The sequence below is a fragment of the Mauremys mutica genome, chromosome 5 (assembly GCF_020497125.1).
Source record: "Mauremys mutica isolate MM-2020 ecotype Southern chromosome 5, ASM2049712v1, whole genome shotgun sequence".
Classification (NCBI taxonomy): Eukaryota; Metazoa; Chordata; order Testudines; family Geoemydidae; genus Mauremys; species Mauremys mutica.
Window position 1 is genome coordinate 31,523,141 of NC_059076.1, and position 15,114 is coordinate 31,538,254.

The 15,114-nt window shown below is 42.3% G+C and overlaps 1 protein-coding gene across 1 annotated transcript in view; it reads right to left on the bottom strand.

Annotated features, from left to right (window-relative positions):
• ANK2 (ankyrin 2) overlaps positions 1-15,114 on the bottom strand; it is a 568,692-nt gene that overhangs the window by 76,554 nt on the left and 477,024 nt on the right. The window contains exon 25 of the mRNA XM_045018048.1: positions 5,227-5,371. Within this exon, the coding sequence (XP_044873983.1) occupies positions 5,227-5,371 (145 nt within the window). The remainder of the gene's footprint in view (positions 1-5,226; positions 5,372-15,114) is intronic.

Sequence of the window (15,114 nt, forward strand, 5' to 3'; positions counted from 1 at the left end):
CTGAGGCTCTTTGAAGAAGTTCTTTCTCCTGCTCCATAATACAAGTGAACTCTCTAGGAAAAAAAAAGATGCAAATATCTGATGAGAAGCTGAAATGAGTCCCTCTGAAGCTTCATTCTGATCCATTCTCTGACTCAAATTATAAATGAGTAAGGTTTGTTTTTATCCCCTGGAAGGTACACAGCAAGGCGAACTGTGGCCAGCCACATGCTTCCTGTGTAAAACAAAGTGCCTCCTGCATGCCTGCAGTATCTCTAAAACAGCAATCCAAAATGTGAGCACAGGTTCCTTTGTACGTACACACAGCACTACAGAACATGGGTTGCTGTAGCAATGAGAGATGCGAGGCAATAATAAGCTGCTTCCAAGCACCCAGCTAAGAAGTTAACGGCAATATCTGCTAGCTCAAAGCAAAATCCAAAAAAGCAAAACAAAACAAAGATACTCTAGCACACAAAGACATATCAAGCTAATATGGGGTTTCTGCCACACAGTAGTATTACTTTTGCCCTTTAAATATTAAAAACAACAGTATATACAGGATGTATTTATTTTTTTGCGAAAAATCAGCAGCTCAGACCCCATCAGATTTTACAGGTATCACTTGATATCCATGTAGGTGTATTCCTTGTTGCTATTCTATGTAGCTAAGGACACTTTACATGTAAGTTTAGGAACTAGCTATCTTCTCATGGATTGCACTTGTGTGGGTACTGTCCATGATAATGTAGAAACAATAGAACACTGGAACTGCCGAACTGGATCAGACCAGTGGGCCACTTAGCCCAATAAACTTTCTGACAATGGCTAGTACCAGATGCTTCAGAGGAAGATGGAAGAAACCCCATAATGGACAGTTTTGAAATAACATGCCCATATGGGAAGCTCTCTTCTACTCCTGGTTGGTTAGTGGTTAATTTACATCTCTCTCTCTTAATCAGAGCTTTACTCTAATTAACAGTAGATGTCCTTATTCTCCACATTCCATAAGAATTCAATATATTTGTAGGTTTAAAATGGGATAATTTATTTTCAAGTATCATTTTAAATATTAAGTATACATTAGATTGAAATAAGTACTATTAAATGTAAACCTATTGGAAGTCAGACAAAAATATTGCAGCAACAGATCCTGTTCAATGACAGTGTATATAATTACATTCATCCAATAGGTTCTTGCAGTATCTGTATTTTACAAATAAATGGCATGGCATATTTACATTAGAGATACATAAAATTAAAAGAGCTTCCAATGCCCTTCCATTGCATGCCTGCCATATTAAGTAAATTGTACAAAATTGATCATAACAAAGATGATGAAAATATTACATGAATATCAGCCTTGGAAAACTGCCATGAAAATTAGTGCAGAATACCTTCTCACTCACTCTGACCAGGATAATGATGGTTAAAAAACTAATGATATTTCGCTTGCACGTCATCAAATATTACTCATCCTGATGAGTGCGCAAACAGAATTGAGCAGGGATGATATATGACATTTTGTGGATATTATACATTCCCTGGATGAAATTCTGACTCCACTGAAGGCAGCGGCAATGGCAAAACACCCATTGACTTCAATGGGGCTAGGATTTCACCTCATGCGTTTTAGTCCATGTATAACTTGTTTTAAATAAAATGTATTGTATGAAGCCTTAATTGTAGGTCATTTTGAATACATGTATGTTACCTTGGCAGATATTTTGTAGTGCTACACCTTGTTTTCCATAACAACATTACTTCAGTAAATAGTCATTCTTATTATCAGAAATTAAACATCAGTAGCAGACCCCATTTTTCACCACTATCCTTTACTTGCTTTAATGCTTGAAACATTCACTGCTGATTTACAGTGCCATGCAATGCTTGCAAGGGGTTTGGCATCCAAATCATAGGTTCTGCTGTTCTGTTCTGGTTTCACCAGACTACTACTGAATGAAAAGAAACATGTACTAGGCTCTACTGCTGGTCTCTAAGGGTATGTCTACACTGCAGCTTGGATCTAGCCTCCCAGCCTGGGTAGATCGACTTCCCCTAGTGGGGCTCGAAGTAGCATACTACAAATAACAACTTAGATGTTGCCGCTCAGCTGGCAGCTTGAGCTCTCAAGCCCTGCCGACCCCTGAGTCTGAGCTTGGGTGACTAGTCCGAGTCTCCGCTAGAGCCGCAATGTCCTCACTGTTATTTTTAGAGCATTTGCCCAAGGCCACTAGCATGAGTCTGTCTACCTGTGTTGGGAGGCTCCTAGCTGTAGCATAGACATCCTGCAGTGATTTGGTCCTCATTCTCTTATAGTTAGGAGACAATACTATTACAACCACCACAATTTGCCCACAACATGCCCAGTAAATAGTACATGTTCATAAATACAGGCCCAGTACATTGAAGGTATGGACACTACCAACAGACGTGATAGTTACACAAATGTGACAGAGGTCTGTGATGAATTAGGAGTATAACATTTCCATTAAAATTTTGTTTAAGACAAATACTGAGATGGCATTGCTTATCTTCTATGGATTATATCAGTTGCATGCATAAGGAACAACCTGATTGCTAAAGCATCTGATGCTGAGGTACACTAAGTGGTGTAAACCTAGAAGCAAGGGTGTTTATGGCAACCAGGACCTCGCTATTAACGGGGAGCGGTGCTGAACAGAGCTGATTAAGAGACACGTACACTAATTATTTTTGGTAGGCTTTTAGAATATTGTCACATAAAGTTACACTAAATAAGAGGCAACATACTCTAGGAAATCTACTAAAATATAGACTCTCTGTCTGGGTGGTTCAGATAATGTTGCCAAATTCACCACTGCAGGATGCACTGGATCACTGGGACTCCATTCACCCCATTAGTGACCAATTGAGAGGATAAATGTAGCATTTACCACTGGTGACACCTGGTGTGGGAAATATAAAATGTTTTCTGTTGCCTGAGCACTCTGTGAAAGTTCCTTGAGCCCCCTGCAACTTTATATAAACCAGTCTTGGAAACATTCCCTAATAGTGCCCCACTTATGGATAGAAAATCTTTCCCATCTGACATGGCAGATACGTTTGAGTTAAGTTGAGGAGTGGAGGTCATATGCTGAATCACAAACCTGGGCCTTTCCTGAACCTAGATTAGCTGATAGATCATTATATGCTACTATATACCAGGTCATCTCTCTTGTCTGAGAATATAACTAACTCCAATAGCAATGCCATTAATTTGGCCCTGTGAAAACAACTCCTCCAGTACATAAGTCTCCTAGATCCATCAGCAGGCCTGCAAAATGGATAAATAGTGATTGGTGTTGCACGAGTGTACTGGGGATTACATTGTTTACATGCTGTGTAATACCTACCTGGGCATAGTGCTAATGAAAGCATATTAAAAAGAATGATAGGGAGAGAGAAATAATAAACAGGGAATACGGTTACAAAAGAAAAATATAAGCTTTTTAAATATAATTTTAAATGCGTAATAATACATGAAAATGGGCTGCTTACATGGATTTGCTGTGCTGCATTTGTTACAGCAGAAAAAATTAAATCTCTATTGCATTTCATTGTCTCTGATTCAGGTACTGCAGCAAAGCAACTTTATTTAGGCAGTTTTGGTGGTAATTCCCATGAATATGACCCTACCGTACTAGTGAAAGAGAAGCAGAAGGATGGACCTGGGAAAATGCACATTTTTGTTTGATTTTTCTTTCTGGATGTCCTTTTGCTGCATTTCAGTTTAAACAGATCCGATACAGGACAGCAAAATTATTTTCATATTGCAAACTGTGGACCAGATTTTTGTCTCAAATATTCTAGTGTAAATCCCCTGAAATCTATGCATGTACTCAAGATTTACACGGACATAAATAAGAACTGAATCTAGCCCAGCATTAATCTATGTGAGCCTTCTTATACAACTTGTTGAAAATCAAAAAGAAAAAAAAATCAGTATCATCACCACCAGCAGATTATTGTTAACGCTTTTTGATTTTTTTAACCACTGTGTTGTAGGATTCATTGGATTTACTGGAGCAGCAAAGGCTCCAAGTTTGGAAGGCCTAAATGCTTAGGGGTTTAGATATCTTATGATACAATCTGAGTAATTTTCTGGCTTCTTTTGTTCCAAGAGTGATCCTAAGCCCATTGAAGTCAACTGAAACAACTCTACTGATTACACTGGGCTTTGGATCAGATCCTGTTTGGTGCTGGAATAACATACTACATTGGACAGTGACCTGGGTTGCAATTTGTGTGGCCAAAATCTTGACAAACATTATTTAAGGAAATACCACCTCTGAATGCACTAGATCTGGAAATGACATGAGCAATTTATACTAGACACTGTAATTTTCAAACCTGGATGCCTAATCTTGGACACCCATTTCCCTCTTTGGGCACTTGACTCTGACTTAGAAATGTAGATGTCTATCTGTCAGTTTGGGGACCTGATTATGCAATTATGGTCACTAGTTAAATACCAAAGTTTGAAAACTGTACCCTGTATTGTAATGTAGATGACAATGACTTGGTGTGAATTACAATAAACCTTTTTGAAGTGTAAAGGGCTATTACTCTTTTTGATTTTGGTTTTACAATATAATGGTACACTTCCCTAAGCACTGGCACACCCTAGCAACAACACCCATCTGTGCAAGATAGCCCCAGTGAGGTTTCTCCTTCTGTGCTGTGGTTGGTAACACATGCTAGAAAGGAGCATGCTTCTGAAGCACTAAAATATCTCAGCCAACCATCCCCTGATTCTGAGCCATCTGCTCTGTGCCAACTGGAGGTTAGGAGAACTAATTGACCCTACCACTTAGCCAATATCACTCCTCCTTCGTGTGGCTACAACAACATTGCTCTTATTCTCAAACCATGCCCTTGATTAACGCCCTACCGTGAATCATGGACAGACTTTTCCTTAAGTCCTTTGGGATGTTAGGACCATGTACAGTATTAGTGTACAAGAGAATTAGGTCAACCTCAGTTGTAAACTCTTTTTTCCCCCAGTACCAAATGTATTTGGTTCCTGATAGTTTTCTTCCCATGACTTTCTTCTGACTACACCTTTCTTCTAAGAAGTGACAATAATTATTGAAATGAGAAGGAATAGGCATACCACATAGCTATTTTGAATTAAAGACACTGAGAAGGTCTGTGCAGGAAGCTTAACTATTCAACAAAATTATGCCCTAATTCATCATACAAACATATAATTTTCAGGTAAAATACCTGTCAGATCGGCCTCCTTCCAAGCTGTACCTCAGATAGTTCATACCATCTAGGAACTGGCTGCTGGGCAAAGAGTCATCACCTAGTTCTTTCAAGTCCTCTGGCCTGAGGTATTCTCCCCCATCTCCAGTCATTGTATCATCACCTTGAAACAAAACACAAACACAATCCACAGAGGTCAGTAAAATCACAAGTCCCACATTATTTACAGATTGGGGTAGCATGTCAGTGGGATGGCACAAATAACTGGAAGGTAATTCCCACACACACAGCACTGCAAATTACGAGCAATTAATATACACTGACAAACCTGGCACATCAAGCAGGATAAAAACCAAATCAAAATCAAGGTGAGTAAGCAATCAATATTTGTCCTCCATTTTTTGCCACTGCACGGATTTTTTGAAGGACTAATTTCTCTATCATTCTGTAGATTATCTTTTAGTTTGGTTCCTTTAATGCTGGTGCCAGCCAGCTACCTAGGTGTCAGCTAAAAACCTGACAAACTCACAGCTGGAAGCCAGGCCAATTCACTTGTGTATTGGTATAGATCAAAGTGGTTGTTAAATAGATTCGAATGTGGTTGGTGTTTAAACCTCATGAAAACTAATGGGATGTTGCATGCATAGTTATCACTTATCTGAATACTGTTAGGCTGTAGTAGCACACATTGACATTGTATATACCCTATATCTAAGTGACTCACCAAACAGAAAGAAGCCATGTAAAGCAAATGAAGGACAGTAACAGGAAGGTGCTAATTATTGTGCTTTGCAAAGCAAATGGTCATTGTGTATCATAACCAAAGACCTTAAATGCATTCTCTTCTCTCCATCATCAAAGGAAGAGCACACTTGGTTAGAACTGTCAACTTGTTTTTCTATGAGAAGAAACTTTAAGTATGGACAAAGGAAAAAATTCATCTCTGAACTGTTTGGATTCTAGCAGGGCGGAATACCTGAATGAGCAGACAGATATCCCAGAATTCCTTTGTGTAGCCCTAATAGACTTTTGGGAAACTGGGAGACTACTACATCTCTGAGACCTTTTGAAACCATAGACCAATGGTGCTCCAACTTTTGCACCCTCCCTTACCAGTAATGGAATCCATCCATGACCTTCCCCCACTCCCCATTATGGAACAGCCAAGGCTTCCTCAGCAGCGGAGCTTGGTCTGAAGACAGAGCTGGGGGTGGAACTGGGGGAGGAGCTGGGACTACAGGCAGAGCTGGTCATGGGGCAGAGAGGAAAAGAGGGCAGAGCTGGGCTGGGGGCAGAGTGGAGCAACAGCTGGGGTCAGAGCTGGGCTGGAGAGGAAGAGGGAGGGAGGAGCTGGACCTGGAGTTGGAACAGGACTGGGGACTGACCAGGGTTGTGGGAGGAGCGAGGCTAGGGGCATAGCTTAACTGGGGGCAGAGCAGGGCTGGAAGCGTGATGCTCCCTTCTGCCGGCCCGCCCCCATAGAGGCTGGCCCTGGCCCTGTTGTCTGCCCCCCCTGAACATTCCTCTGTGCCCCTCAGAGGGGGGTGCCCCACAGTTTGGGGACTACTGTTATAGACTATGATTCACCTGTACATATATTTTTACCTGCTTTAACCACTCAATAACGCTCATTCCTTGTCTTTATCTAACGTTTGGTTAGTTTACTATCGAATGGGTTACCAGCATCGTCTTTGGAGTGAGGTCTAGGATGTAAATCTACCTGGGTGAGTCACTGTTCCCTTGGGGCTGGGTGAAACCAGAATATTTTGTGATTTTTGGTGTAAGTGACCATTTGTCGCATAGTCCAGCTTCCCTGGGTGGCCAGATAGACTGGCGTGTTTAAGGAGACTGTCTGTGACTCCATTTTAAGACTACTGTAGTAACATTGGTTACTGGTTTGGTGAAATCTAATTATAGAACATATCACCGGTGCGGGCTGTTGACCCTGCCTCTGACAGTCTGCCCTGAAATAGGCACTCAGTGTCGTGAGCCACTCCAGAGAGTGTGACAGTTCCTTTATCCACAGCTACATTAGATGCTTGGACTGACAGTGGATGCTGAGACAATTTCTCTTTTGATTGCAAACTGTTGGTTTCAACTCAGAAAGGTACATTTTTTTGGTCCCTGTGCCTGACAGGTACAAGTCAGTCCTCATTTGAATTCTCAGACATTCAAACTGCACTCCAAAGGACACTGTGTCACTCCTGACAACAAACATCCTTGCATGGTCACCCATAAGAGTCTAATTTTTAAAAGACGGCAACTGATACTCAGAAGCTCCATGCCCATTTGCCATAAATTGGAAATACAATCACACAGATGGTGGAAAAATGAACCAGCATAAACAAGAAAATAATTCACCAAAGGTGAAATCAAAACCTAAATTAGCCCCCATTACCTCAAGTATCAGCCATTACCATGCCCATTTCTTTCCCGAAGGCTAGGTAAACAGATGGACCTTACAACATGTTCTGAAGGTGAATAAATTTGTGCTTTTGGGACCAACTGAGGTGGGGAAAGTAGGGTCCCTCACACAGAATGCATGAATGGAGTCATAACTTGTTTTTCTCAGGAGAATTATCATCACTGAACTTACATCTCTATGTGACACGTGGAAGTTTCCTCCCATTTCTTTATACATTTCCAGTGTGAACCATCTCCATATTGGAGAGAATGGTTTATCCTAGCCTCAGTGAGAATACTCATTTAACCTGATGTCTTCCCATTCTCTTTCCCAACTCCTTAGGGTATGGCTACACTGGCGAGTTGCAGCGCTGGAAAGCCTCCACCAGCGCTGCAATTAGTAAGTGGCCACACCTGCAGGGCACTTCCAGCGCTGCAATTCCCTGGCTGCAGCGCTGGCCGTACACCTCACTCAGCATGGGGAATAAGGATTCCAGCGCTGGTGCTGCAGCGCTGGTCATCAAGTGTGGCCACACACCAGCGCTGTGATTGGCCTCCAGGGTATAAGGATGTATCCCAGAATATAAATTACTCTCTTTGTTTTGTTATGCAGCCTCTCTTTGTTTTGTTATGAACGAGCTCCCGATCGGAGCTCCGTTGCTTATCTAAAAATCAAACAGAGCTCCTGTTTGCTGTGATCATCTGTACCTGGCTGTAAACAATCAAATGAGAGGCAGTCAGGGAGGGAGTGAAACAGCGGGGAGTCGTGTTGGCTGCAGGCTGTTTGCAATTAAGAGTTAAGACTAAGGGGTCGGAAACATGTTCTGATTTTTCAATGCAGGAAGCTAAACACAGTGTTGGCTCCAAAAATCCCCTCTCTCTTTCCCCCCGCTCCCTGTCACACTAGACCCCACTCCACCCCCCTCTTTTGAAAAGCACGTTGTGGCCACTTGAACGCTGGGATAGCTGCCCATAATGCATCACTCCCAATAGCGCTGCAAATACTGCAAATGTGGCCACACACCAGCGCTGGTAGCTGTGAGTGTGGCCACACACCAGCGCTGGCCCTGCACAGCTGGATGACCAGCGCTGCAAACTACCAGCGCTGCAAACCGTAAGTGTAGCCATACCCTTAGTGTGGCATTCCACAACTACAGTGTGTCTCTGGCTGTGGCTACACTTAGCACTTCAAAGCGCTGCCGCGGTAGTGCTGCTGCGGCAGCGCTTTGAAGCGTTAAGTGTAGTCAAAGCGCCAGCGCTGGGAGAGAGCTCTCCCAGCGCTGTCCTTACTCCACCTCCCTGTGGGGAATAACAGACAGCGCTGGGAGCCGTGCTCCCAGCGCTGGGGCTTTTACCACACTGGCGCTTTGCAGCGCCGCAATTTGCAGCGCTGGAGAGGGTGCGTTTTCACACCCTGCTGCAGCGCTGCAAATTTGTAAGTGTAGCCAAGCCCTTAGTATGTTAAATGCAGGCCACAGAGATCCACCATGTGGCTCTCACCAGTAATTCCAGTCCACAAATCGCAGAAGTTTCCAGGTTCTCTCATTTCAGAGCTGCACCAGCATCAAATGAAGTGGACGGCAACTCTGATGCCAAGATAGGACCTGCAAAAATTATCAGTCCTAGCTGTGATGCTCCACCTTGATTTGCTCTGCTCAAGAAACAGCACTGCAGCATTCCGGAGACTACAACTGTATATCAAAGGAAACAGCACTCTTACGTGCTCTGTATTCTGCAAATTTTCTTTGAGCTCTAGTGAAGTTGCCACGGGGCCTTAGTTTGGATGCCTCTATGATATGCAGTCCAAATATGCAAATCTGATTAGTTTAACAAAGGCAAACAAGAGAGGAAAATATAATGACAATGTATTATTGTTAACATCTATACTCGGGATAATGTGTCATCTTTTCTGCTCAATTTAACTAGGACAGCAGGCTAAATGAATACTGTTTAATCATAAATACAGAAATGCTGGTATTTGTTTTCATAAAGAGCTTAACATTTGATTTCAGTTGAACTTTTCTAGCTTGGTCAAGCATTATTTCCAGCTGTTAAGTAAAAACATCTGAAAATTTGACATTGAAAAACAAATAAAATCAGCTTTTTTAATAATCTGTCTATCTCTATCTAATCTATATACACACCTAAATCTTTAAAGGATAACTACAAAGCCTTTTAAAACTCCATCTGTAATACTGAAAGAAAATGAGACTGGGCATTGTTTCACAGAAAACAAGAGAATGCATTTAATTGTTGCATATTTCCTGTCTTTTGTCAAACAATGCTTCCTGAGAATGTGACAATATAAACCACAGAACTTATTTAAATCTTGGAAGATATCAAGGGAAAACTTTAAAAAGGAATTTCAAATGATTTTTCAAATAAAATAAAAACTTACAATCATGCCAAGCATTCCATCTATAATGGAAACAAAGGCAAAACCTTACCAGCTTTCATCTCACTAGCATCTCTTCCAAAAAATGACCCATTCAAACTTTGGTGTCTGAGCTGCAACTGCCAACAGTGGTACCAATTAGTACTAATTGTTTAGGGTGATGTGGACATCTGTACACTGTGAACTGTAATGAGACCATTAACACATTTCACAATGACCAATGGACAGTCATAACACTGCTGGCTTAGCCTATCCTTGAAGCAGTGACCCTGTGGGGAAAGGCACCATTACCAATGACTTGAGTCATCCCATCTCTTTTATCACAACACTGAGGTCATGTCTACTCTGTTCCACTATTCCAACAGCCAGACTGTGAGGGTGTGAATAGCAGTAAGAACCAAAGTTCTGCGCTGTAATTCCCCTGTGTGGATGCTGCGGGCATGAAAAAAAAGGTTCCTAATTCGCATTAAAGTAGTCCTCTACAAACAGGACTACAGTAATGCGAAGTAGGAGCCTTTTTGTTTATGCCCACAGCACCATACGGGGGAGCTACTGCACAGCATTTTAGTGCGTATTCCTATTCGTACACCCCATAGTCTAGCTGTTGGAACTGCGGGACACTGCAGACATGCCCTTAATAGCAATGAAAGAATACTGTGGCCTAGAGTATAAGCAAATACAAATTATTTAATTTATCAAATCTAACTACAGTCTATATATTAACTTAAAGCAACTTCTCATACAGATGAGGTTACCTGAATGTGTTAATTCATTGCAGGAGGATTACGGGCATGCAGAGAGTTGCCTAACTGTATGTAATAAACAGACATTCCATCTTACACATCAGTATTATTAATATATATAGTAACACCCCTGGGCCACAATCAGGACTAATGTCTCATTGTGATACTCAAAAACATACCAAAAACAGACTCAGGAGAACTAGAAGTACAGGTGACCATGAGTGCATTTACACAGAAAAATCACCTCAGATGGTAGTTTTGTAGCAATATAAAAACCTGCCCTCTTTTATCATGTTAGAAATAATTAATCTGACCTACTAGTGTTTTCTATTAAGTTGTGTCATCATGTTACCTGTCAAATTAACAACATTTAATTTACACTACTTAATAAGCAAATCATGATGCACAGACCAGTTGACACTGGTGCTTCATGATCTGTGCTGGCTGCCTATTAACTTGTAAGAGGAATTCAGTGGGTTAGCTTTCGCAGCTAAAGCCCTAAATTGTGGCCCTGATTACTTGAGAGATTCTCTCTCCTCACATGAGATCAATACTGTTACAATCAGCAGATGCACTTGTTCATGACTAATCCAGTAAGATCCTCATTCTGACTGATGCCTCTGAACGCTATTTAATTACAAATTAATAAAATAATACATAATTATAAACTAAATTAATATTAGCAGTCTGATGAACTCCCCAGGACTTGCAGAGAGACACCCTACCACAGTGGAGGAGCAGGAGGGTAGCTGGCTTAACCTAGGAAGAGTAGCCAGCAGTAGATACTTGTGCTGGTGTCCTTGGTGATATTAAAAGTGGTGAAGAGTTGACATCATGGTGGTAAAGGGGCAGGTCACATTAGATGCAAAGGTCAGCTCTCAAAATGCAGTTGCTAGGAAATTTCTGTCTGTTCAGAGCATGATGGTGGTGGAGGAATGAAGGGAAATCCCATTGCCAACCACTGTTATAGCCCAGGGGAGGGCAAACTACAGCCCAGCTCTGTGGCCCCGGGGAGCGGGGGGGGTGGTGCAGAGGGTTCTGCGTGTCGCCCTTGCCTGCAGGCACCACCCACCACAGCTCCCATTGGCCAGGAAGAGGAAACTACGTCCCATTGGAGCTTCGGGGGTGGTGCCCACAGGTGAGGGTGGCACACAGAGCCCTCTGCCCCCTAACCCTCGCAGGAGCCACTACCGGACATGCTGGCCACTTCCAGGAGCAGCGCGGGGCCAGGGCGGGCAGAGAGCCTGCCTGCGTGCCGCTGCCACCCCGGAGCAGTTCAAGGTAAGCGGTGCCAGGCCAGAGCCTGCACCCTGCACACCCTGCCCTGGGCCCCCTCCCGCACTCCACACCCCCTCCTGCGCCTCAACCCCCTGCCACACCGCTCCTGCACCATGAGTCCCTGCCCTGAGCCCCCTGCTGCACCCCAACCCCCTGTCCTGAGCTTCTTCCTGCACACTGGACCCCCTCCCACACTTCGCACCCCCTCCTGCACCCCAACCCCCTGCCCTGAGCCCCCATTCATGGCCCTGCATACAATTTCCCCACCCAGATGTGGCCCTGAGGCCAAAAAGTTTGCCCACTCCTGTTATAGCCACATGAAACTGCTTTCAAACAGGAATTAAGTAAAAAAATAATCTCTTTGCCTAAGCCAATAATACTCTGTCACAATCATTCTGGTAGTTCTGTATTTTGTGAACATATATTCAATTTCCTATTTTCAACAAAAAGTCATCCTTACAGCCTACCATTTTTGAATAACCCTATAACATCAGGAGTGTAAACCGACTATATCATAATTCTTTTTAAAAAAATAAGGCAACAGATTTCAATTTTAAGTTGCTAAGGGAGCTTCTATAAGGGGAAACATCTTGACAGTGCTCTGGGACTAGATTTGGTCCTTGGTTGGTCTAGAATAAAAAGTAAAATGTTTGCTAATCACTTGTGGGTCTTATTAAAACAAAAATAATCTTTTTACTGGTGATTTCACATGTTCAGACACCAGTATTATGTGGTTATCAGTCAACAGACTGGTAAGAGAGGCTGGCCATGTGTAGAGATCATAGTTCTCTGGCCTTCCCTGGCAAGCCTTGCTGAACATGGAGGCAATACTGTCTAGCTGTTAGAGTAGGAGACTGGGAATGGGATCCTATATTCTAATTCCTAACTCTTCTAATGACTTATTGAGTGACGGGCAAACTACCCAATTACACTGAATCTCCTTATATGTAACTCTAAAATGGGGGTGGATACTTTCCTACCTTGAAGTGTGGCTTAAATAAATTAACCATCAAAAAAGCACTTTGAGATCCTCAAATGAAAGAAACTGTAAGTGCAACATACCATTATATGGAGAGCAGAATTTGGGAAGCCACATACAGTTCTTAGTTTGGGAATTATGGCTCTGGGAGAAACGTTTAATTAAGGCTTTTAAAACAAGCCAGAGCAGCTAGGAATGTATTTTCATTATGGTGCTCTGGCCATTATGCCCACATCTTCAGCCAGGAGTGGGGCTCTGTGTAATTTTCTCCACGCTATCCAGGAAATTCACTCTATAAATCAGCTCATTTGGGGGGATATGGTATTACTTTTAATGCAATAGGATAGCTCTAACTCATCACAGCAACATAACTGTACTGTGCAAGACAACTGCTGAAGAACTGTTCTTCCAGTCATTTTCCCATAGTATTTTCATCAAAGAAAGGCAAAGGGATAAATTAAAAAAGAGAAAGAAAGGGGACTGTGCAAAAAGCTGCCAAAAACTGTTTTTAATGTAAGCTCTTAAAGCTAAATACACTTATGTTAGTTTGCCAAAAACATTGTCTTCCCTTGCTATGTGTTGGTAAGGTCCACAGGATGCTGTACAGCTCCCCATGTGGGCTCTGCATCTTAGAAGTAACAGATGGAGAAGAGGTAGCTAAGGCAAGTATGAATTTTTTATTCAACTCTGAAGTATCTTTAATGGCCAGTATATTAAAGATCACCCCCTAAGAATCTGCTTGGAAACCTTTGATTCCCCAGAGTCAATGCTCCACTCAGTGTATTACACCCATTAAACAATTACCTGCACTACAATGGGTTTAGTGAATGAATATAATTGCCGTAACACAGCTGTAGATTTCTGCATCTTCAGCCAGTTGAAACCCCAAATATTCTATAGCTACTTGATCATGGATGCACATCACATCACGTCAGCTATATCTCGCTCAGAGATGCACTGACAGAAAGACAGGAAATAAAGCAAATGAAATGGAAAGTCTGCACGTGTCCCCACTGTCTGGTGAGGAGAGGGTAATCAAGTGCACTGGCCCTAATCTGCCCTCCTGGGATTCTGGGAAGGGGAGGATGACTGAAATGTGTCTCATCCTGAATTAGAGCACTGTAAAGTGAATTCTAGTATTTGGCAGGTGGTCAAGCTGTCACCTGACATAGAATAAACACTGTCTCTTTAGGATGTGAACCAGAATAAAATATTCACAACCCTCCATGCCATAGAAGCCTTGATAAGTAATGGATGCTGACTGAATGGCAGGCTGACAAATCCAAAGTAGGTCTACTGTACAATGCCAAAAGGGGAATAAAGTGCAACAGCAGGGGGCTGTCAACAGTAGAGAGCTCATTTAAAGTTGCTCCCAAGCACCAAAAGTTCCTGTTCTTCTACATGTCTGTTCCATGTCTCTCCTCCCCTGGGCCATTCAGTCAGTAGAAATCTCAGGTGTTAGTAACTCCTTTGCGTGACTCCAAGCAGAGTGAGAGAGCAGATCCTAAACATAGATTTTGGGCAGGGAATATCTTAAAAAGAAACTCACCTGGGGAAAGGGTCACAGAGAGAAGATACGTCCCACCAGAATATTGCTCTGCCCATATGGATGGAAACAGCTCACTCCAAATCTCATTGATTGTATCCACAAAACAAGAAATTTTATTGTAACATGCGGAACTCATGCCAGCCATGGAGTGGAGACAGCTTGGATTAACTGGGCCACCTATAACCCAAATACATTCACTGACAGAGATATTGTGGGTACTAGGGTGGAAGGAAAGAAATGGTTCTTTGCCTTGAGCTCAGTGGTACAAAGTATTGTATTATTTGTTCTTCTAAGTTCAAGAGGATAGATAAATGCATGTCTGTCTTTCACTCAACACCTTTCTTTAAGCACTACACAAGAGAAGCACCAAAAAGGGGACAGGTATTTAGAAATGTAGTCATCCTTTTTAGTGTACTCAAAGGAAGACAGTTCCCCAGCCAGCAAGCCAATATTTTTAGCCAGCTTCTTTGACTATGAACCTGATCCTGAATAAGTAATGTATGATGTAGTATATTAATGTCGTATTGCAACTTTGCCTTAATAAAAAAAATAATAAAAT